This window comes from Balaenoptera physalus (assembly GCF_965194825.1).
Source record: "Balaenoptera physalus genome assembly, chromosome: 20".
NCBI lineage: Eukaryota > Metazoa > Chordata > Mammalia > Artiodactyla > Balaenopteridae > Balaenoptera > Balaenoptera physalus.
Window position 1 is genome coordinate 8,783,609 of NC_138901.1, and position 23,367 is coordinate 8,806,975.

The window sequence follows — 23,367 nt, forward strand, 5'->3', positions numbered from 1 at the left end:
ACAGAAATGCTATGTGAATTTTGATTGAGATTACATTGAATCTATAGGTCAATTTAGGGAGAATTGGCATTTTAATAACATTGAGTCTTCTAGTCTTATAAACATGGTATGTCTCCATTTTTTAAGTTTTTTTTTTTGTATTTCTCTAATCTCTACAGAATTATGTTGTTCTGTAGTTTTCAATGAAAAGATCTTCATGTCAATAGTTAAATTTATTTCTAACTGTTTTTGGTGCTATTGTAAATTGAACATATATTTTAAATTTCATTTTCAATTGTTTGCTGCTAGTATATAAAAATTATATAAAAATACAGTGGATTTTTGTGTATAAATCTTATATCCCATGACCTTGTCCAATTCATTTATTAGTCTAGCACTTGTTTTGTAGATGTTTTATGATTTACTAAGTAAACAACCATGTTGTCTGAAAATAGGCAGTTTTACTTCTTTCTTTCTGATCTTGATGCCTTTATTTTTCATGCCTTATTTCACTAGCTAGAACTGCCAGTACAATGTTGAATAGAAGTGGTACATGGACATCCTTGCCTTGTGCCAGAAAGTATCATGTTAAATATAGGTTTTCCATATATGCCTTTTGTCAAACTGAGGAGATTCCCTTCTATCCCTAATTTTCCAGAGTTTTTAATAAGAATGGGTGTTGACTTTTGTAAATACTTTTTCTGTATCTGTTGAAATGATCACTTTTTTCTTTATTCTATTAATAAGATGAATTACGATTGACTTTTTTTTTTTTTTGGCCGCGCCGCACAGCATGAGGGATCCTAGTTCCCCAAGCAGTGATCGAACCCGTGCCCCCTGCAGTGGAAGCACAGGGTCTTAACCCCTGGACCGCCAGGGAAGTCCCACAATGATTGACTTTTGAATATTACACCAGGAAATAAGTCCAGGAAACTCAATTTATCTATTGAGCTTCCTTTTTATATATTGCTGGATTTGATTTGCCTAGTTTTTTGTTAAGGATTTTTTTTGTGTGTCTATAGATTCATGAGGGATATTTGTGTGGTATTTTCTGTTAGTTTGTTTTGATATTGTCTTGGTCAGGGTTATTTTGGCCTCAAGGTGATCAAAGTGCTCCTTCCTACCTATTTTCTGTAAAAGTTTGCATAAGATTAGTGTTATTTCCTTCCTTGAATGTTTGATAGAAGTCACCAAGGAAGCCATCTTTCCCTAGAGTTTTCTTCTTGGAAAGTTTTTTTTTAAGTTACAAAATTAATTTAAAAATGTGTATTAGGGAATTCCCTGGCGGTCCAGTGTTTAGGACTCGGTGTTTTCACTGCCGAGGGCCCAGGTTCAATCCCTGGTAGGCGAGCTAAGATCCCGCAAGCTGCACAGCACAGCCAAAAAAAAAATGTATTAAATATATTCAATAAATATTTAATTAAATATAATTTAAATATACATTTATTTAATATATAGAGAGAGCCATTCAAGTTTTTTACTTCCTCTTGTATCAATTTTGGTAAGTTGTATTTTGAAGGAATTTGTCTGTTTCATGTAAGTTGTTGAATTTATCCATATAAAGTTGTTCATAATATTTATTATCATTTTAATATCTATAGGATCTTAGGGATAACCCTTCATTCCTAATATTGGTAATTTATATTCTTCATTTCTTTTCCTCTCTCTCTTATCAGTCTTGCTATGAGTTTGTTGATCTGTTGATCTTTTTAAAGAACCAACTTTTGGCTTTATTTTGCTTCTATTTTCCATTTCCTTGATTTCTGCTCTTATCTTCATTACTTCCTTCCTTCTACTTACTTGGTGTATCAGTCGGGGCCCAGGCAGGAAACAGAAACCACACCAGTAATTTGAAGAGCAAAGTGGAGTATAAAGAATTATTAACTGGTAAAAGGTGTTTAACTACTGCAAGGGTGAAAGAGGACTCTGAGGAACATAGAAAGAGCAAAGACGAGAAATAACTACTTTAGAAGAAATCGTAGGGGAAAGCTTTGGAACGTTGCATTTGGCAGTGACTTCTTTTTTTCTTTCTTCTTTTTCTTTCTTTCTTTCTTTATTATTTATTTTTGGCTGCGTTGGGTCTTCGTTGCTGCACACGGGCTTTCTCTAGTTGCGGCGAGCAGGGGCTACTCTTCGTTGCGGTGCGCGGGCTTCTCATTGCGGTGGCTTCTCTTGTTGTGGAGCGTGGGTTATAGGCACGTAGGCTTCAGTAGTTGCGGCACGCAGGCTCAGTAGTTGTGGCGCACGGGCTTAGCTGCTCCGCGGCATGTGGGATCTTCCCGAACCAGGGCTCGAACCCGTGTCCCCCTGCACTGGCAGGCGGATTCTTAACCACTGCGCCACGAGGGAAGTCCCTGGCAGTGATTTCTTGTATACGACACTGAAAAGCACAAGTAACAAAATAAAAAATAGGTAAATTGAGCTTCATCAAAATTTAAAACTTCTGTGACTCCAAGATGGCTATCAACAGAATGCAAAGGCAACCCACAGAATGGGAGAAAATATTTGCAAATCATATATCTGATAAGGAATTCATATCCAGAATATATTAAAAACTTCTACAACTCAATTACAAAAAGCCAAACAACCCAATTAAAAAAGTGGCAAAGAGCCTCAACAGACATTTCTCCAAAGAAGACATATACAGATGCAACAGGCACATGGGAAGATGCTCAACATCACTAATCATTGGGGAAACGCAAATCAAAACTGCAATGAGATACCACCTCACACTCATTAGAATGGCTGTTATATAAAAACAAAAACAAAAACAAAAACAAAAAGAAACCCAGAAAGTAACACATGTTGTGGAGAATGTGGCGAAATTGGAAACCCTGGGCGCCGCTGGTGGGAATGTCAAATGGTGCAGCCTCTATGGAAAACAGTTTGGTGGTTCCTCAGAAAATTAAACGTAGAATTACCACATGATCCAGCGGTTCCCCTTCTAGTTATATACCCAAAAGAACGGAAAGCAGGATCCGGAGCAGATGCATGTGACAGTGGTCACCAGGGGCTGGGGGAACGGGAGGGGCAGTTCGTGTTTAATGGGGACAGAGCTTCAGTTGGGAAGATGACAAAGTCCTGGAGACGGATGGTGGTGATGGCTGCACAACGATGTGAATGTATTAATGCCACTGAAATGTACACCTGAAAATTGTTAAAATGGTACCTTTTATGTTATGGATATTTTACCGCACACACAAAAGAAGCAGCTACTCCCTCCGGGGCTGAGGGAAGGTACATGAGAAGAAATGAGGAACTCGGGGTGTCATCCCCCCCTTGCTTCACCTTGGGCTCGGGACTTGTTGGAGAGTCTGTGGCTGCCACAGACACCTGTGGCCTGCTGGTGGCAAAAAAAGTTCTTGCCGGAGGGTGTGGATGGAGTTGGTCTCTAGCAGCAGCTTACTGGGTGGCTGAGAAACTTCTGGAGGGGATGCGCAGGTTGGAGCTGGCGCACAGGACGTGTACTGGGACCAGGTGTCCCAGTGTTGGGCAGGTGCGGGGGCACTGGGGGGGATAGAGCTGGTCCACGGGAAGGGCCCTGCTGGCTGCTAACTCCATGGCAGTTGTGCCAGAGGCCGAACGAGGCCCAGGACCAGGAAGAGAAGCCCCTTCCTCCGCTCGGCAGAGAAAGCCTCCCTCTCTGCTCCCCTAGCGCTGTGCGCGTGCGCGTGGTGCAGAGGAAATGGTTCACAGCCAAGTGCAAGGGTGGCGGTCAGAGCAGGCGGCCCAGGGATTGAAGGAGCCCGGAGGAGGAAACAGGGTGGGGTGGGAACAGGAGACGCAGCAGAAACTGGAGAAACGCCTTTCACACCTAGAAGGACCGATGGAGGTTGCCGGGATGCTCAAGACAGATCTTCAAATTCCTGACATCCGGTCTTGTTTCCCAAGCCCCGAGATCCTTCGAGGCGAAAGGAAAGGAAGGCCTTCCCTCTGTGGGGGTGGGGGGGTGTGCGTGTGTGTGTGTGCGTGCACGTGTATGTGCCCATTTTCCGTTTTTCCATCTTCCTGACACCAGAAAGAATTTCCGTGAGCTTCTCCACCCTTTCCCAGGCTGCACGTGGAGGGGAACACACACATACACACACACACACACACACACACACACACACACACGTATGCACACACGTGCACTCTCACACACACACACACACATACAGGGAGCGCTTCTGCGCGTTGTACCTAGGCCTGACAGGAAACTGGACTCTGGGAAACTTCAGCCCCACCTTTGGCACAAAATCATGTTTTTTGTTGCTGTTCATTCAAAGGAACAGAAAGTAGGGTGGGTGGGGACAGTTTATGTTCAGAAGAGGAGATTTTGCCAGAAGTGTCCGGTGCAGTTGAGGGCTTGTCCTGGCGTTGCGTGCCCCAGCTCTGGGGGGGCTCAGGAGACCCACCTGTGCCCCAGGGAGTCTCTCAAGGTCGGGAGGGTCCACACTCCAGGTCGGCCCTTGTCCTGGGGTCCTGGGCCAAGATCACCTGGCCCAGAGCCCCCCAAGCTGGCTGATGAAGCCACCCGGGAAACCTGCTAAAATGCAGGTTCTGGGCCTGCCCCGGGGCCCCAGGATGAGATGGGGTGCGGGAAGGGCACTGGGCTGCCCAGAGTGAGCCGGATGAGGGGCACCAGGATGGCGGGAGACCCCCGGCGGCAGGTGCTCGGTGAGCGGCTGGGCTGCCTTTACTGGGGGTGTGGGAAAATCCACGGATACTTGCTGACCGGAACTCGGGGTGAATGGCCGCTTGATCTTGCCAGTGAGACAGGATGACAGCTGAAGACTTTGGCTGCAGGGGTTGAGGGGCGCGGGACACGGTGCCAACTGAGCCACCCTTGCTCAGGCCCTAGATCGGTACTGTGGCTGCCATAACAAATGACCACAATCCAGGGACTCAAAAAACCGAAATCAGGGTTGATTCCTTCTGGAGTCTGAGGGAGAATCCTTTCCATGCCTCTTCCTAGCTCCTGGTGGTTGCTGGTTCTCCTTGACCCGGGGCCACATCACTATAGTCTCTGCCTCTGTCACCACATGGCCTTCTCCCCTGTGTGTCTCTGGGTCCAAATCACCCGCTCCTTTCTCTCATAAAGAGACCAGGTACTGGATTTAGGGCCCCACCCTAACTCGGGGTGCCCTTATCTTGATCACATCTGCAAAGATCTGATTTCCAAATAAGGTCATGTTTACAGGTTCCGGGCAGTAGGGTTCCAACATATCTTTTGGGGAGCACAGTTCAACCTACAGCAGGGCCTGACTACAGAGGGGCCTCTCCAGGGCTCAGTCCTGAAGGAGGATGTGGATGGACAAGTGAGGGCCCCAGGAGAGGGGCCTGCGCGGCGACAGGGCTTGAGACGGGTCAGAGAAGGGGACTGGAAGGGGGCTGGTGGTTGCTTGGAGAGGAGACACAGAAAAGAGGAGAGCTACAGTCACTGTCTCCAAATAGTTGGAGAGTTGTCACGTAGAAGAAAGAGAGGGCTTATTTTGAGTTCCTCCAAAATACAAAACCATAACCAGATACTTAGAAGGTAACAGAAAGTGGAGTTTGACTCATTACCTAAAGAGGAGTTTTTCTTGCAAGTTTCACTTTCTGACAGACGAGCGAGCCCTTTTGCAAAGTTGTGAGTTCCCCATGCCTAGAAGTATTGAAACAGGGACTGAATGGAGATCGTTCAGGATTGCTGTAGAAGGGACCTCAGGTTCTTGCCAATGCCAGGCGTCTGTTATTTTATGAGAACTTGAGTTTCAAAGTGTAATATTACTGAGACTATGTCTGTGACAAGGGCCCTCCACCATCAGGCTCCACGCACTCTGCTTTGTCTTTAGGGCAGGGGACCAAGCTGGGCATGAGCCTACCACCCTTTCTCCCCTGCTCTTTCTCTTTGGCTTCCTGTGCCGACCAAAAGCTCGCTTCGCCTGGTTCCTATGGAAATGGAGCCTCAGCCCTGTGGCCCGCTCGCCTGGCCCCGACATCGTAATTCAGAGCTACGTCAGACGGGTTCTGGGTAAGCACGTGAAGAGAGTCACGCGTACGTATGAACACACATGCACCCATGCACTTGGAGGCTTGAGGCAACTCTACTCATAGAGGCAAATCCCTCTAGGTAGAGACCCTCCTGTTCAAGGGTCCCTAGAACAGGGCTCAGCATCCACGGCTTCTCCTGGTTCAAATGGGAGGATTCAAGAACACCAGCTATCCACGTTTACGATATGCCGAGCTCTGTTCTAAGCACGTAATAACACGTGTCTTCTGTTATTTTTTTTTGGCTGCGCCTCGCAGCATGCGGGATCTTAGTTCCCCGACCAGGGATCGAACCCGCGGCCCCTGCAGTGGAAGCGCGAGTCCTAACCACTGGACTGCCAGGGAGATCCCACATGTGTCTTATTTTTACTTATTCAGCAAACCTAGAGCAGTGGTTTTTGTACCAGGCCCTGTTCTAAGCATATTATAAATATTAATACGTTTTCGTTTCATGACAACTCTTGGAAGTAGGTAGTGTTAGCCCCATCTTATAGATGAGGAAACACAGGCATAGCGGGGTACAGGGCCTTACCCAGGTTCTGTAGCTCCCTTACCCACACCCGTCCCCCATTCATATACACTCATACACACTCACACACTCGCTCAGGGGTTGCTGTTTCTCCTCTGATGTGAAGCAGGTCTCCTGCCAGCCAGGGCCCTGTGTGGGTCTCCCTTTGGCCCTGTCCTGCTTCGGGCACTGAGGGGATATTCTGGCAGCCTGGTCCCACTGGTCTGGCCCAGCTCCCAGGAACTGGATTTCTCCAAATGCCCCTGCGGAGCCTGGAGCCTCCCTTCCAGCTGGAGGAAGGGCTGAATGACCCCCTCCTCCCTGGAGGTCACTGGTCAGGTTCAAACCCACTCCCGCAAGCCCCTCCTGCCCCCTGGAGCCCCGGCCAGTGGGCTTGCTTATGGGTCCAGGCAGCTGTCAGAGAAGGAAATGGCACTTGAGGCGATAATTTCTCCTCTGGGGGAAGCTTTGGGAGAAGCAGCTGAGGGGCCTGGCCTGCCTCCTGCTGCGATTTCCCTGTGCCTTAGGACGGCCATGGGTAGATCATCCCTGGAGTATTTCCCACCAGGAGCAGAGCACAGCACGAGGCCTGGCGTCTGCTTGTCACGCTCTTGTCTGCAAGGAATGGATCTAGTCCTGTGACCCAGGCCAGTGCTGGGTGTCTGCAGACATCACATTTCTGACACCAGCTGCGGCAGGCACGGGGACTGTTTTACGAGGAAACAGAGGCTCAGAGACGTTGAGTAACTTGCCCGGACTCCACCAGCTAATAGTTTAGCCGATCCAGGAGTCCTCTTTAGGTCTGTGTGACACCAAAAGCCCAGTTCTTCCTGTTACAATTAGGCCCAGGAAAGGATCGAGATGTTTCTCACGAGCTGGGTTCCCCGGACGCTCTGGGCTGCTGGGTTCTTCGTAGTTGCTCAGTAAAAGTGCTAAACGAATGGGTTTGTGCTCCCCCGTTGACCTGCGTGACTGACTGCTGATGGCTTTGGCCCAAATGCCTGTCTCCATCCTCCGGTTCGGCATGTCCCTTTGGGGTGTGTGACCTTGAAAACAGTGACCCTCTCCTTTCCACCTTGGACAGCGTCTCCGAGTGGCGTCAGGAGAGCAGCTGGGGATTACCAGCGCCCTGATGCCGGCAGGCTCTGGGCCAGATTCCCAGGCACGGACGTGGGGGTGATCGTCAGCCGCACGTGTACGAAGAGCTTGTGCAAACGCTCCCCATCCCCCGACCTCCCCCAGCCCCGTGGGGGGGGGGTGGCTGCCTGGATTCTGTTCTGGAACACTAGCCAGTGGGGGGTCTTGCCTTGTGTCCTGACTGCTGTGCCTGTTCATTTGTGTCACACAGCTGTGTGCAAAGAGCCTGAAGGTGGCTCGTGGGTCACGTGCCCACCCCATGTTCCTTCTACCTGGTAGGTGGAGACCCGCGTCCCACGCACGATGGCTGCCGCGTCTGAAAGGCCTTCACAGTGAGGGATGTGATGGGATCCATGCAAAATCCGTGGAGCCTTTAGAAGCACTCCAGGCTGCTTCCTCCCATGTCGAGGTTCTGAGTTACCATCCTCAGAAGAAAACCAGCCTCTGAATCTTCCAGCGATGCAGGGTGGGGGTCCTCGCTGCAGGGTGGAGGTCGTTCCCAGACCTAGGGGTACTGCCATGAACAAGGCCCCCCATCCTGGGGGACTGGAGTGCCGGCTGCCCGCTGTAGATCGTCCGGGGGAGGCCGTGCTGCCTCCAGGCCCGGTTATCCCTCTAGAGCACAGACGCTGTGGGCACCCACCACACCCCCTCCCCCCGCAGCTTCTCCCGAGCATTGCGGGGACCGTGCACCTGGCCTGGCCTCCCGTCCGCTCTCCCTGGCCTTTAGGACCTCCTGCAGGGGCTCAAAGCCATGGCCCCTGCTGCCCTGGAGCCTTTTTAGGTCCACACGGATGGATGTGGGAGTCGGACAGGTGGAGCCCACGTCCCAGAGGCTCTACTGGTACCTGGCAGCCTCGGCAGGCCCCCATCCTCCCCGCACCTCCGCTCCTGTGCAGAAACAGGGTACTGGGGAGCCTACCTCCTGGGGGTTCGTGAGGGTTAAAGGAGTTAATAATGTAATTAAAGGAGATAATGAATGTAGGAGAGGGCCGGCTTTCAGAAAAGGTCCGCCTCCTGTTTTTCCTCTTGTTCTTATTCCCCCTCCATCTTTTTCTCCCCCTCCAGTCTCACTTTCAAAATTTCTCACGGATGACCTAGTCCTTATACTCATCCAGGACAACTTCTTACACAGCAAGGGCGCTGCAGGAGGAGTAGGGACCCTGGGTTCTAATCCTGGCTCTGTCAGTAACAGCTGTGTGACCCTCAGCAAACCGTTCTGCCTCTCTAGGTCCAGTTTTCACACCCATAAAAAACAAAGGGGGTTAAACTGGATGTTATAGATAATAAGAGCTACACTTACCAAGCTTTTGTTTTATGTCAGACACTTTCCACTTATGATCACTAATCCTTTCAATCTAGGTATTGTTGTTCTTAACATAGTCACTGGGAGCTCGGAGAGGTGAAGTAACTTGCCCTCTATCTCATGGCCTGGGGAATGGCCGCCCTGAGTCTGCACCCACCGTCTGGCCGGAGCCCAGGCTCAGCACCTCCTGATGTCCTGGGCACGTGCTTTGTTCCTGACGTGACTGGTTCCTTTGTTCCTTTGCTGCTCTGGTCTGTCCAGCACGCATCTGACTGTGTAGGTGACTTTCAAGATCTATCCCAACATATAACTCCCTGGAGCAGTCCCAGCCTACTCTGGGCACGTATTTATTGGGTGTCCTCTCTGCTTATGTTAGTTAGTGTACGTCCTCAGATCTTTATGTTCCAGTTTCAAATACCAAAACAAGCAAACAAAACAAACCTTGGGTGAACTAGACTGTTCATTTTGCTTTAACTACACTGATCGTATTAGACTCTGCTAGGGGCTCAGTGCATAATGCTAAGAGCCTTGCCCTGCCCTCTCCTGCCCAGATTGCCGGGATGATGGGCACATACTGTATCAGTCAGGATGCCGTCTGGCTGCATAACAAAGACTAACACAACAGAGGCTTTAAGCAGGAGAGAAGTTCATTTCTCTTCCACTTCCTAATCCAAGTGTAAGCAGTCATGGTGGCCCAGAGCAGCAGGGACACAGTTTGTTCCTCCTTTGCTGCTCTGCCATCCTCAACATGCAGCCTCCACCTCATGAAATAAGATGGTTGCTTCAGCTCCTGCAATCACATCTGCACTCCAGTCAGGGGGAGAGGAAGGGGCAGGAGTACCTTAAAAGTTAAACCTTTCAACTCCCCTCCCAATGGCCAGAACCTCGTTACATGACCACTCCTAGCAGCAGGGGTGGCTGGGAAATGTATTCTTTATCTGGGCAGCCATGTGCCAACTGAAACTTTTGTTACCGTAGAAGAAAGGGAGGTCAGATACTGGGAGAGCAATTAGAGTCTGTGCCACACACACCAATAACTCCCTTTGTATGTACAGAGTGGTAGTAAATTCTGCGGTAGGGATTACTCAGGAAAAAGGTGAGACTGGGAAAGAGTTTGCCAAGGAGGTGACCTTTGCACTGAACTTTAGAGGCAAGAGAAATGTCTTAGGTCAGGAATGGCAAATGGCAAATACGTGCACCAATCTCCCATCCTGAGGCTGGGGCAGACATCATCAGTCAATTATCATCGCATTCTTTCTCCCTGAGCACTGAGGCAGCCTCAGAAACCTCCCTCACATCGTGATGGTGGGCCATTGATTGGGTTGGCCTGCTTGTTGAACCCTATTTGCTGTTGCTGTTCTGCCTAGCAAAGGGCTTCCTAGACTTCTCACCCTCCCAAGAAGAAAGAATAAGCTGTAGTGATCTGAGAGTTTCAGCTAGTGGTGTGCACATCTCTTGCCAACTCTGTTCAGGGAGGTCATATTGGTAGCCTGAACTCAGCCATGGTGGGAGTATTGACATCACAGCAATTGGCAAACGTTGTAAATCACTCTTTCCCTTGTCCACCAGAGCAGGTTGTTAAACATTTATGAGCACGCCACTGTTTCAGCCTGGTCTTTCAACCTTTCTTAACAAGAATCTTGCTGAAAGTTTGAGTACTGATTTCTGTTTTTATAGAGGGTTCCTACTGAACCCTCCTTGGAAGATCTTGCTTTGTCTTGGGGTCACCATTCTGAACGTCAGTTCCTGCTGAGAACTAAAGGTGTCGCGACGAATGGGGGAGATTTGGGAGACCTGTAGGATTAACAACGGTTGTTGCTGTGTTGTGTTCTGGACGACTGACGCTTTGGTGGCAGATGGGATGAGAGGGTGGCGCTAGGAAAGTGACATGGTTCTGCAGAAAGGGGACATATGTTCTGAGATTTTAGGTCACCAGTTGGACAATGCTGGACTTTTTCCTGGATAAATGTTCTAGATTATTCATAATCAAGTGGTCAAACCTCTCAGCTGCTGGGTTGCACACCCTGCTGGCCCAGAAGACCACATGCACCATATGTAAGCTGTGTCAGTTTCCTTTTCTCCAGTGGTAGGGGGATGGGCCCACGGCCTGTCCAGATGTGCAGACATTTGGTGATTCACTGGCCTAGAATGTCCTCGTTCACCTCCTTGGAAGTGATGCCCCGGGTACCAAAGTCTCCACTTGGATCTGTGAGCAGGTCTGTTCTCCATTTGTGTGGTGGCTTCAGCTAACCAGGCAGATTCCCTGCCCTGCCCTGCCCTTTGGGCCGTGCAGCTCCAGATGTGTGCTCACTTGGGCAGAGCCAGGTCTGTGGCCACGTGGATGGAAGGAGCCACGGAGACCCAGACTCCATGGTCCCTGTGACCAGACGAGGCCCCATCCGGAATGTCCCCAGCCTGTTCCCGAAGGTGAGAAGTTTCTCTCTGCTGAAGAACAGCTGTGCTGAGAAGGTGGCCCATCTGGCTGGCAGGACCGCTGGGGCGTGGGAGGGGTGATGCTCGCGGCTTCCTGCCTCCTTGGGCTGCGGGCTCCCCGTCTCACTTCCTGCCTGGCAGTGTCCCTCCCTGGTGCTGATTCTCTGCTCCGGGAAGCCCACCTCCTGATCCCCCTGCCTGGCTTCCCCCTCCAGCGAATGGTCTGGGTTAGAGGCTGACCTGGCCACTGGGAAAACCCATGGTAGGGCCCAGAAGGGAGTCCCCCCACCCAGGGGTTCCAGGGAAGCTCCCTAGAAGCTCCAGGGAGGCACCTGCGAAGGATTGAGAATGAGCCAGGTCAAGGAGGGCGGGAAGGGCCTGCCAGGCAGAGGGAACAGAGTCGGACAGTCGCAGAGCTATGACGCCTGGCTTGTCCAGGAACCGGGAGCAACTGGGCATGAGCAGAGGGCGAGGAGAAGCATGGGGAGAGGAGGCAGGGGTGGCTGGCAGGAGATGGAGGCCTGGTTGTCAGCCCTGCTGGGCTCCCACTGTATCCGGAGGGTCACCGGTCACATCTGCATTTTAGAAAGGCTTCAGCTTGGGGGGAGCCAAGACCCCGGGCAGCGAGGCCAGCTTGGGGCCTCCCTCCCCAGAGCCTAGGGCTGAGTGGGTGAGAGAATCTGAGTGTTTAGATTAAGAAAAGCCAGCAAACAAACCCCCAGACCTGCTTCTCAGAGGTGAGAAGGGTGGTAATTGGCCCTCAGCAGCCTCGGCACTCTTGTTTCTGATCTCTGTGGCCAGTTTCCATGTGCGTTAACCCTCTCAGCTCCCTGCCTGCAGGAGTCTGCCGGAAGACGGCCTGTCCCCAGATGGGTAGGGGCATGGCTGCCAGGGTCCCCAGGCACCAGGGAGACACAGAGGGACCTACCCCTGGCTTCGGGGGCCCGGGGTATAGACAGTCCCCGGGAAGCTGTGTGAACCCCGGACCACTGGCCTCCGGCTGGACAGCCTTTGTCCTCTGTGCTGGTCTCTCCCCTCACACAGCCCGGCCAGAACTGGCAAACCCCTGGCAAGGGCCCTGCCGGACCGAGTCATCTAGGCGAGTGACTCATGCTGGGGGGGAGAGGGGAAGAGCGGAGGCGGGTGAGTTAATAGCAAACCCATTACGTCCCCGAGGTCACTTCACATGAGGGACAAACGGTCCATTGAGGTTGGTTTGGCTGCTGGCTGGCTCTAGCAGCACTTGGGGTAGGAGAGTTCATTATCCAGGAAAGCAATACCAGATTGTCGGGAGGGGGCCCCGCCAGCACGCCCCGCTCTTCCTCCCTCCCTCCCACGCGGAGCTGGCTGTTCCCAAGGCTGCCAGCCAGGACCCGGAGCCTGCATCTCAGGTACCCTCTCCCGTGGGGGTCACGGCGGGCCAACGGGCGCATCCAGGGGCACAAAACATCCTCTCGAATTCACGGTGGACTGGGAACGGGGTGGAAAAACATCCGGCCCACAGGGAACCCACACACACATTTTGGCTATGAAGAGGGCGGACACTCCTAATTCCAGGCCCCCAGAAAGATCTCGCAGTAAAACTATAGTCCATGCCCCTACATCTCCTTTTCACTTTTGTATTCTGGAAAAAAGTAAAGTGGATATCTCTTCCATGGGCAAGAGCTATGGTCAGGCAGACTTTAATTCATTCCTTCCCTCCCCCCACCCCATCTCTTTTAAATAGCCCGAACTGGCTAAAGATAGAGTGAGCAGCATTGACAGGTACTGAGCTCCCCGTCACTGGAGGTGTGCAAGGGTAGGTGGATGAGCATTTAGGGGGCAGGCATTGCAGGGGATTCCAGCAGGGTTTGTGGTTGCAAGATAAGCCTTGAAGACACTTCTGAGAGGGTGCAGAAGAGGAGGGGAGGGAGCCTGCTTCCTTGCCCTTTCCATGCTGACTGGCCACCGCTCCTGGCAATGGGCTGGGGCATTGTCAGAGCATGTGGCCGCAGTCCAAGGGGCCAGGTCGGCTGGCAGCTCCCTGGGGACAACATCGCCTTGGTCACTGCGGTGCTTTAAGCGTGGCCACAGAGGCCCTGTTGTCCCCTCTTCTCTGCTCAGGTCCTGCTCAGATCCCATTGTTCCCGCTGACGTGGAACTAGGGCAGGCTGGTGACTCAGCCTCGTCCCCACACTGCAGCAGTGGCGAGCTGCTTTCAGCTTTCGAGCCCTCGGAGCAGGGTGCCTGCTTGAGAAAAGTGGCAAGGAGGCCAGGACAGTGATGGCCCCTGGGGACCTGGGAATGTCCTGTCCCCCCGGGAAGGTGGCCTGGCCAAGTCTCCTGGCAGCCTTGGGGGTGACGAGTCCGCAGGCTGCTTTGAGGCTGGGTCGGTACCAGGCCGGCCACTCCCCTGAGGCCCCTTGTGTGACTTTGCAGAGCCATCGGAAGGGCCTGAGGGAATTTCCCATCAGCTGGGGGGTGTGGGAGGCTGAGTGTCCCCCACCCCATCTCTGTACCTACAGCCTCTACTGGTAGCTAGGAAGTTGGGGACTTTAATCCATTCCAAAGCCCTGTCTTGGGGGCTTGGAGTGGGAACGGAGGGTTGTGGGACTGTGTAAAGAGGGAATCATCAGGAATAAAACATGAGTCATCAAAAGAAGAGACTTCCTCCTCCCCCATCGTATCTGGGTGATAACTCACCAAGCCAGTGTCCCAGACAGCCGAATTTGCCAATCAAAAGCCCATTGGCCGCAGGAATAAACAAATGAGTCTCCAAAGCCACAGCCAGAGTTCAGCTGGTGAGTGGTCATCTTGCAGGGTCCTAATTTCCGCCCTGTCCTTCTGCCTTCTGTGTTAGGAGCCGCTTCCCCCTGCCCTGGCTCCCAGGGTCCCGTAGGGTTTAATATCACGGCAGTAAAATTTGCAGCGAATCTGAAAGATGGGAGGGGTGGGTAGCGCTGCCCTCCTGGTCATGCTGTCATAGTCAGGACGCAGGGGAACTGCAGCTGATTCAGGCCTGAGCGTCTGTCAGCTGGAGTCGAGGGCCTGGCTCGCTGGGGGTGGGGGAGCCTGTTTGCTTGGGGCCCGAAGGCCAGGAGCTTCCTTTGGTGGCTTGAAAGCATGACTTAGAAGAGAAAGATTTTGTTTAAAAAGTCCCCTGCCTCCGAGATAAGGGCCAGGCCGCTGTGGTCAGAGTTTGCTGTAAATGTTCCGAGCAAAGCAGGCTGGAGTGAGAACTGGGAAGTTCGGGGAACAGATTGATCACGTGCTAAGAGAACGGCATTCCCCTTTGAAGTGAAACCTTCTGGTCGCGTTTAAGCAGCCCGGCAGATGGTGTAAGGGTGTTTTGTAGCCTACACACCGGTTAAGTGTCAGCTGTCCCCACACACGGGCTTCACGGGAAGATTCAAACTCAGGCTGCCTGAGAGACTCAGTGGTCTGAAGCACGATTACTGCTGATTTTGATAAAGGGACACGGGTCCCGGAGGCCTGGTCCGGTGCAGGGAGTCCAGGGGAGTCCCAGAGGGCCCTCTGCCCCTTTGGGCTGGTTCCCTGTCAGGAGTCCCTGCGACCCTGCCATCCCACAAAGGGAACTGAACTCTGTCATTCCACAGGATCTAACAGGGTCTCAGGGGAGTCTCGGGGAGTCTCCGTTGCAGGTCTGGAGGCAAGGAAGCAGCTGGCTCAAGGGGTCTCCTGGGGGGCCCTGGGGTGTCGCTCTGATATTTAAACGGAAATGACAGGCAGGGAGCCATCAGGGGCAAGACCTGGGGGAGGCCGTCCAGGCAGAGAGGACAGCTATGCAGGTGTCCGGCAGCAGGAGGCAGACCGGAGGAGAGGGAGGAGGCCGGGGGCGCCGAGTGAATAGGTGAGGCTGCAGCGGCGGGTAGAGGCCAGGCACCTGGCACCTCGGCGACCTCGGTAAGGAGGAGTCTGCACTCGACTCTTAAGCTGTGGGAGGTGACGTAGTCTGATCTCACTTTTAAAGCCTCGCCGTGAGTTCTAGGGTGAAGGGAAGTGAGAGCAGAACAGTAGATGTATATGGTATGAATTAAATTACTTACAAGTAATTATATTAAGAACAATGATAATAAATACACAAAGCTCACCCCTTCTGAAGTGTCTTACTACATTTAACCATCATCTTTGTTCTTTTTTTCTTTTTGAGTTAATTTATTTTTTATTTATTGGAGTAACATTGCTATACAATGTTCTGTTAGGTTCTGCTGTACAATGAAGTGAATCAGCTATATGTATACTTACATCCCCTCCCTCTTGGACCTCCTTCCCCCCCACCCATATCCCACCCATCTAGGTCGTCACAGAGTACCGAGCTGAGCTCCCAGTGCTATACAGCAGGTTCCCACTAGCTATCTGTTTTATACATGGTAGTGTATTTATGTCAAACCTAATCTGCCAATTCGTCCCACCTTCCCCTTCCCCCTCTGTGTCCACATGTCTGTTCTCTACATCTGTGTCTCTATTCCTGCCCTACAAATAGGTTCATCTGTACCATTTTTCTAGATTCCACATATATGCGTTAATATATGATATTTATTTTTCTCTTGCTGGCTTACTTCACTCTGTATGACAGACTCTAGGTCCATCCACATCTCTACAAATGACCCAATTTTGTTCCTTTTTATGGCTGAGTAATATTCCATTGTATATACGTACCACATCTTAACTCCAAATGGATTAAAGACCTAAATGTAAGACCGGACACTATAAAACCCTTAGAGGAAAACATAGGAAAAACACTCTTTGACATAAACCACAGCAAGATCTTTTTTCACCCACCTCCAAGAGTAATGAAAATAAAAACAAAAATAAACAAATGGAACCTAATTAAACTTAAAAGCTTTTGCACAGCAAAGGAAACCATAAACAAGACGAAAAGACAACCCTCAGAACGGGAGAAAATATTTGCAAATGAAGCAACAGACAAAGGATTAATCTCCAAAACATACAAACGGCTCATGGAGCTCAATATCAAAAAAAAACCAAACAACCCAATTAAAAAACGGGCAGAAGACCTAAATGGACATTTCACCAAAGAAGACATACAGATGGCCAAGAGGCACTTGAAAAGATGTTCAACATCACTAATTATAAGAGAAATGCAAATCAAAACTACAATGAGGTATCGCCTCACACTGGTCAGAATGGCCATCATCAAAAAATCTACAAACAATAAATGCTGGAGAGGGTGTGGAGAAAAGGGAACCCTCTTGCACTGTTGGTGGGAATGTAAATTGATACAGCCACTATGGAGAACAGTATGGAGGTTCCTTAAAAAACTAAAAATAGAACTACCATATAACCCAGCAATCCCACCACTGGGCATCTACCCTGAGAAAACCATAATTCAAAAGGACACATGTGCCCCAATGTTGATTGCAGCACTATTTACAATAGCCAGGACAGGGAAACAACCTAAATGTCCAACAATAGATGAATGGATGATCTTTGTTCTTGAGTTCTTCACTTCTGCTGTATCTCTATGGTAGAAACACTGTATAACGGCAGCTCCTGCAATCTCTTCCCAGCCCCAGTTTCTTTTCTTTTTTTTTTTTTAATTAATTTTCATTGGAGTATAGTTGATTTACATTGTGTTAGTCTCAGGTGTACAGCAAAGTGATTTGGTTATACATATACATATATCCACTCTTTTTAAGATTCTTTTCCCATACAGGTCATTACAGAGTATTGAGTAGAGTTCCCTGTGCTATACAGTAGGTCCTTAATAGTTATCTATTTTATATATAGTAGTGTGTATATGTCAATCCCAATCTCCCAATTTATCCCTCTCCACCCTTTCCCCCCAGTAACCATAAGTTTGTTTTCTACATCTGTAATTCTATTTCTGTTTTGTAAATACGTTCATTTGTACCATTTTTTAGATTCCACATATAAATGATATCCAGCCCCAGTTTCAATGGTGTCTCATTGGTAGCCCCAAATTGGCCAAGATGGGAGTACTTACACTACAGAAATAGGCAAATGCTACATATCAGGTAGAGTTGTTTTTGCTGGTTGTTAAACCTTAGGCAGCATACCTCTGGCAGAGGGGGTGGGCTGGAGAGGGGGAACTTGAGGAGGGCAGAAGTAGACTGATTCACGGATATTTCTGAGGCAGACACTTCCTGATGGCTTGGATGTGGTGGGGAGGGAAAGGGAGAACTCGAGGGTGATGCCTTGATATTTGGCTTGAGCGGCTAGGTAGATGGTGGTGCCATTTACCGAGATGGTGGGCTGAAGGGGCTTGGGGGCTGTGGAAGGCTCAGCAGCTGCTGGACCCGAGGCTCTGTGGCTCAGGAAGGCCCTGCTGGGCGCCAGGTGCACGTAGAGCTGAGACCATATGGCCCCTGCCCCAGAGCAGCCAGATGGTCCACTGCATGGGGTGTCCGGTCCAAAGGCCCGGTTTCGCTGGGCAAAGAGCCACCATCCTCCCCCTGCTCCCCATGCCACCCCCCTGGAGCGTGGGGTCAGGGATACTGACGGGTGAGCCAAATGGCTGTTTCCGCCCATCCATTTCCTCCCGTTCTTCCCATGCTTTGCAAGGGTCACTCCACCTGGGCTGGACCTGTGGGGTTTCCCTTCAGGCCTGCTCTTTCCATCTCCAGAAAGGCTTCATATTTACACCTTTCTCACCCAGCCCTGGCCTCCAGCTTTTCTTATGAAAACTTGCTGTCTTGAGTGCCCCCGAGCCCCCTCAGGACTGCCACCTGCTGGCCAGCGTTCACTGCTGACTGCAGGTTTTGTGGCTTATGAGACATCTTTGGGAGAGGCAGCTTTGGCCTAGAGGGATGATTCAGATGGGAATTTAAGGTCTGTAGGAGCGTCCTGGGGCTGCCGTAACAAAGAACCACAAACTGGGGGGCTTAACATGACAAAAAATTATTCTCTTACAGTTGGAGACCAGAAGCCTGAAATCAAGGTGTCAGCAGGGCAAGCTGTCTCCGAAGGCTCCGGGGAAGAGTCTTTGCTTGCTGCTTCCAGCTTCTGGGGTCCCAAGTGTTACTTGATTTGTGGCTGCATCACTCCCACCCCTGCCTCTGACTTCACGAGGCCCTTTTCTCTGCGCCTCTGTGTCTTCTCCTTTTTGGTCTCTATAAGGACACTGGTCATTGGATTCAGGGCTCACTGTAATCCAGGGTGATCTTGTCTCAAGATCCTTAGCTTCATTCGTCTGCAAAGATCCTTATACCAAGTCAGGTCTCATTCTGAGGTTCGGAATGGACATATCTTTTGGGGGGCCCACCATTCACCCCACTACATGTCTCATGGCGGACCTGTGAGGTAGGTGGCCCCTCTGATGTCCCCCTGATCACACCTTCCCCTTGGGCCAGGCCTACAAACGGTCTTGCCTTCCCCCCATGGCCTTGGGAGAGCGCACCATCACAGAATTTGGACGCATTGCAGTTCTTTTTCTCTCGCCAAATTTAAGCTCATTTTCTTCCCTCTGCTGCTGCTGCTGCTGCTTTTATCTGCCCAGCGCCCCTACCAGGATTGTCCAGACCCCGGCCCTGACTGCGCATGCCCTGGGACAGGGGGTCAGGGCACCCTCCCCATCCTACAGGGATCAGGCCTTATTAAAGTCCTGGAGCCCCAATTTGGACACAGTCATCAGAAGTGATCAAAGGATGGGGGATGATTAAAGGGTCGGGGACAGATGATTTAAGCTGAGAAAGAGAAGGCCGAGGAGCAACTGGATTGTCTTTGAGTTTGGAGGAGGTAATTATTACTTGAAGAGTGGTGCCCAGCTGTTTCCCATCTCCTCTGAGGACAGAAAAAAAAGGGGAAATAAATGATGTACAATTAGAGCGGTTGGTTAGATACAAGGGTGAACTTCCTGGCTGGGAGTGTGGCCAAGTGCCGGGGTCGGTTTCCTGAGGGAACATGGGGGACTCTCCTTACCTGGAGGTGTCTAGGCCTGGCAACGGCAGCCTCAGTGGTTAAGTGAAGGGGGGCCAGAGGCAGGCAGGGGGATGGACTGGATGGGGTCTGGAGCACAGTCGCGCCAACATTCTGGCCTCGGAGGTCCGCTCCCTCCTGCCATTGTCCTTTGGGTTCCCATAGGGGAGCATTTTGGTGAGGCGTGCGCCCTGGCTGGGCTCCCTGAGGAGATAAGCTTAAGTGTGTTTGGCTCCACTGTGAATGGAAGTGAATAAGGCACAATAAGCTGAACCTATGCGAATCTGGGAGAACTCCAAGCCAGCTCCCTGGGAGAACAATCGCATGGGTGTGTCTACACTCACCAGGTGCTTCTGATAAAAACACTGGAGAATAATGCTGTGGCCCAGGCTGGATGCTGCCCTGTCTCTGAGACCCAGCATCTTCCCAGAGGGTTATGGCATTAGGCTGTTTCTTAGGGGCAGTGGACCACCAAACCCCCAAATACGGGCTGGGCAGGTGGCCAGAAGATTGGACTATCGGGTGGGCCCAGGTGCTGGTTTTCAGACAAGAAATGCCCCGGGCTGGTGTGGATGCCACCAGGGGTGCTATTAATGACAGTGGCGACTCCATTTCTGAAACCCCAGCTCCCAGGCAGAGGGTGTGTGCACATCTGAAATGTCTGTGGTTTTGCAGTTCCTTGTCCACAAACTCACTTGGTTGAAAATAGTTCAAAATATCCAAAGCATGGGGGAGGGAGAGACTGCTTTTCTTAAAAAGGAAGGACTCGATTTCATCAACTTAAAAAAGCTCATGCCTAGCGCATTGCATTCTCCGCAAGAGGCCCTGAATAACCGGGATGGCGGTCAGGCCTCAGCATCCCCTGCGCATTTGGGATCTTTCAGAACTGGGGGCGTGGGGGCTGGGAGGGGAGTGGCACTGACCAGTCTGAGACCCAGGACGAGCTCTCGGGCACTCGCATGCCACCCGGAGGGAACCGTATTGCCGAATTGCCCACCGGTTCAGAGAGCGTCTTTCCCTGCTATTCTCACACGGGCCCCCGACTTGGGGCAGAGGCCCTGGGTCTAAGGAAATGAGGGGAGGATAGGCAGGAGTGCCTAACTGGCTGGGGGGATTGGAAGAGACCCCCCCCCCCACATTGTTGGTGCCAGACCTGGAGGGCCCTTCCTGGCTGCTCTTCAAGTTCCAGCCCATCCTTTTGTCCCCAGGCCCTGGGACCTGCCTGCCTTGTAGGTAATAGGGCTTAATCAATGTTTGTCCAATGTACGAAGGGTAGAAATTAACTGCCCAGGAGGGCAAGGCCAGGCCTGAGGTGTGGGCCAGATGGGGCCGAGCCTCACCGGCAGGCCCCTTGCTCCCCGTCCCCTCCCCCAACTCCTCCCTTCAGATACTTTGAAATATCTGCTCCTTACCAGGGAGAACACGGGGTCTACGCTCTGCCTTCAGGAAGCCCCTTGTTGTGCAGCGTTGGAGTGGCACGTGTCCCTGGCGGTTCTGACAAGGGTGTTCCGTCCCTGCCCCGCGTCCCCGGTGGGCCAGCGCCTTTTCTGACACCGCCCCCGAGGGTGCAGCAGCGACCTCGGGGGCGGTGGGCTGAGGGTAGGGAGCAGCTGGAGAGGTGCCCCGAGAGGGTGGGATTTGGCGCCCCCCTCCCCGCCCCGGGTCACGTGACTGGCGCTCGCCCCTCGGCTCTTGGCCAACAGGCTGGGCTCCTGCCGGCCGCCAGTCCGAGCGCTTAACCCTTGGAGGCGCTGCGCGCGGCAAGGCGGCGGCGAACTTTGTTTGGCTGCGTAAATAAAACCTCCCGCAGAAGGAACCCTGCGCCCCAGGGAAGGGGAGGAATCTCTTCCCCCCTCGGCGCCGCCCCCGCGCCGCCGCCCGACCTCCACATCCGCCCACATCTGGCCGCAGCGGGGCGTCGGGGGGGGAGGGCGCCGGGGCCGCGTCCGTCGCCGTCCCCTGGGCGCGGGCCAGGCGGGGAGAAGGGGGGCTCTCGGGTCGGGTGCCCGGGACTCGGCGTGTCCCCGCGGCGGCCGCTCGGGTCCCAGCCCCCCAGGCCCAACCTTGACAGGCGGGCGGAGCAGCCAGTGCGAGGAGTGGAGGCCGGGCCGCGGGTGCGGGAACCTGATCCGCCCGGGAGGCGGGGGCGGGGCGGGGCGGCGGCGCGGGGAGCAAGGAGCGCCGGCGCCCGCCCGCCTCCCCCATTCATTCAGCCGAGCCCGGGGGCCGAGGGGCTCCGGCGGCCAGCTCTGCACGGCGGGAGCGCGGGCGGGGCCCCCCAGCCAGCGCGCAGGGCCCGTGCCGGCCGGGGCGCTTCCTCGCCGCCGCCCTCCACGCGTCGCGCCGCCCGCGAGCCACCATGTCCGACCCCGCGGTCAACGCGCAGCTGGACGGGATCATTTCGGACTTCGAAGGTGGGTGCCCGCCGGCCACCGCGGCGCGGGCGTACTCGGGGGCTCCTCGGGGCGGACCTCAGGCGAGACGGGGGCGCGGACGGGGAGGCAGGACCCCGATGGGGCGCCCTCCCGCCGCGCCCCCCGCCCCGCGCCCGCGTCGCCTCCGTGGAGCACCCCGTTAGGGGGACGCGGGGACCGCGCGCCCTCGCTGGCCCCTGCGCTCGCCCTGCGCGCTGCCGCCGGGTTTCCTTCCTTTTATTGTTGTTTGTGTTTGCCGAGCGACGACAGTCTCCTCGAGGGCTCGCGGGGCTTCCTCAAACGGCCCTGGCGCGCGGTTTCGCTCTCAGCTGTCGCTCAGTCCGCTCCCTCCCGCGCTGCCCGTCGGCCTCGGGGCCCTGGCCCTGCGGCGGGTTGGGGGAGTTCGCTACCCGCCCCCGCGTCCCGCCCGCAGGACAGCCCCCTCCCCCACACCAGTTTCGGAGCCGGGGCTGAGCCGAATCCGGGCTGGGCAGGGACCCGAGTGGACACGGCCCAGGCCGCGGCGAGTCTAGAGGGGGGCGTCCCATCGGCCCCCATCCGGGCCTGGGGACCTCCTCCTCCTCCTCCCGGAGTCCGGCTGTGGGGGGAGGAGGGGCCTGCTTGCCGCTTAGGAGCGCGTTTTGGTCCCCTCCCCCCTCCGGGGTTTACAAAGTGTTGAGAGACTTGGGGGGCTTCTCCCGCCGGATGCGGTAGGGCATCCCGGTCCTGGGCTCGTGTGTGTGGCTTTCGTGCGTCCTCGTGACTGCCTGTGGCTCTGCGTCCTGCGTCTTGGGGAGTAAATAAAGCGGTCGGAAGGGAAGCTCACACAATAGTCTCCAGCACTTAGGGGCCGGATTTCTGAGGGGCGGGTCTGCCTCTGCTGGGATCTGGAGCCCCCGCCCCTCGGAGGGGCTCCCAGGCAGCCTTGGGCAGAGCCCTCTGGTGGACCTGGCCTTGGGAAGGCTGGGCTGAAAGGAGTTAACAGACGTCCAGGTGCCAGGCCTTGCGGGGAGGTCCCCCGCCCCCAAGGGCAGAATCAGGACTGGGATCTGGGGGTCCAGAGCCCAGCCGTGCACGTGGCCCACCTGAGGTCAGCCCCATCTGCGGGGGGCACTTCTCCAGGACCAGAGCCTGGCTGGGCCCCAAGCAGAGCCCCAGAGGCTGTGATTCTGGGCTGGGCCTGGAGTGGCTTAGCAGGGGGTGGAGAGACAGGAGGGGGTGGGGTCCAGTGGCCGGCTTGCCCTGTGCGAGGGATGGGTCTGCTGGGGGCTGGCTCTGTGGTTGGAGCAGTTTTCCGACTCTGACACTGAGCACTGAACGCGGGGAGTGTGGGTCTGCAGAGCTGCGATGGCTTGTACCCCAACGTCGGGACCTCTTGGGGCGCATGCTCATACCCAGCACCCTCCCCGAGTCTCCTTCCTTCTGTTTCGCCTTCCGCCTGCCCCCAGCAGCCCTCCCGCAGCTCCTCAGGGGCCTTTCATCTCCTGAGTGTCCGAGCGGGAGAACTGGCCAATCTGGAGACTGCTGCCGCCTTCAGGTTCCGCGCTGTGTGTACTTTTCTCCTGCGGCCTGTGGGAGTTAGGTTGGCTTGCGGTCCCTGACCTGGAAGCAGAGCTTTCTGGTGTTTCTGGGGATGCAATGGGAGCCCTGAGGCAGGATGAGGGGGAGGAGGTTTGGGG

General features: G+C 53.5%; 2 protein-coding genes across 10 annotated transcripts in view; one reads left to right on the forward strand and one right to left on the reverse strand.

The window, feature by feature from the left end:
* Positions 1-23,367, forward strand: part of SEPTIN9 (septin 9) — a 196,577-nt gene that overhangs the window by 69,594 nt on the left and 103,616 nt on the right. Inside the window, exon 1 of one of the 7 annotated variants that reach the window (XM_082442693.1) lies at positions 21,549-21,688. The exons of the other annotated variants lie outside the window; for them this stretch is intronic. Coding sequence (XP_082298819.1) covers positions 21,634-21,688 — 55 coding nt within the window. The 5' untranslated portion in view covers positions 21,549-21,633. Of the gene's footprint in view, positions 1-21,548; positions 21,689-23,367 lie in introns of those variants that run through there. 7 annotated transcript variants of the gene reach the window in all.
* Positions 15,657-21,479, reverse strand: LOC309650850 (uncharacterized protein; the record flags this gene model as incomplete). 3 transcript variants are annotated; one of them, XM_082442728.1, is made up of 3 exons in its annotated part: positions 15,664-19,139; positions 19,278-19,478; positions 20,687-21,479. In XM_082442728.1, 2 exons carry the CDS (start codon positions 21,477-21,479, stop codon positions 19,309-19,311), a joined length of 963 nt encoding a protein of 320 aa, XP_082298854.1. In that variant the 3' UTR covers positions 15,664-19,139; positions 19,278-19,308. The 3 variants fall into 3 exon arrangements, 2 of the variants coding, with proteins under 2 accessions (XP_082298854.1, XP_082298853.1); XR_014257781.1 differs by lacking the exon at positions 19,278-19,478 and having other exon boundaries at positions 15,657-19,139; positions 20,687-21,150; XM_082442727.1 differs by having other exon boundaries at positions 15,664-19,478.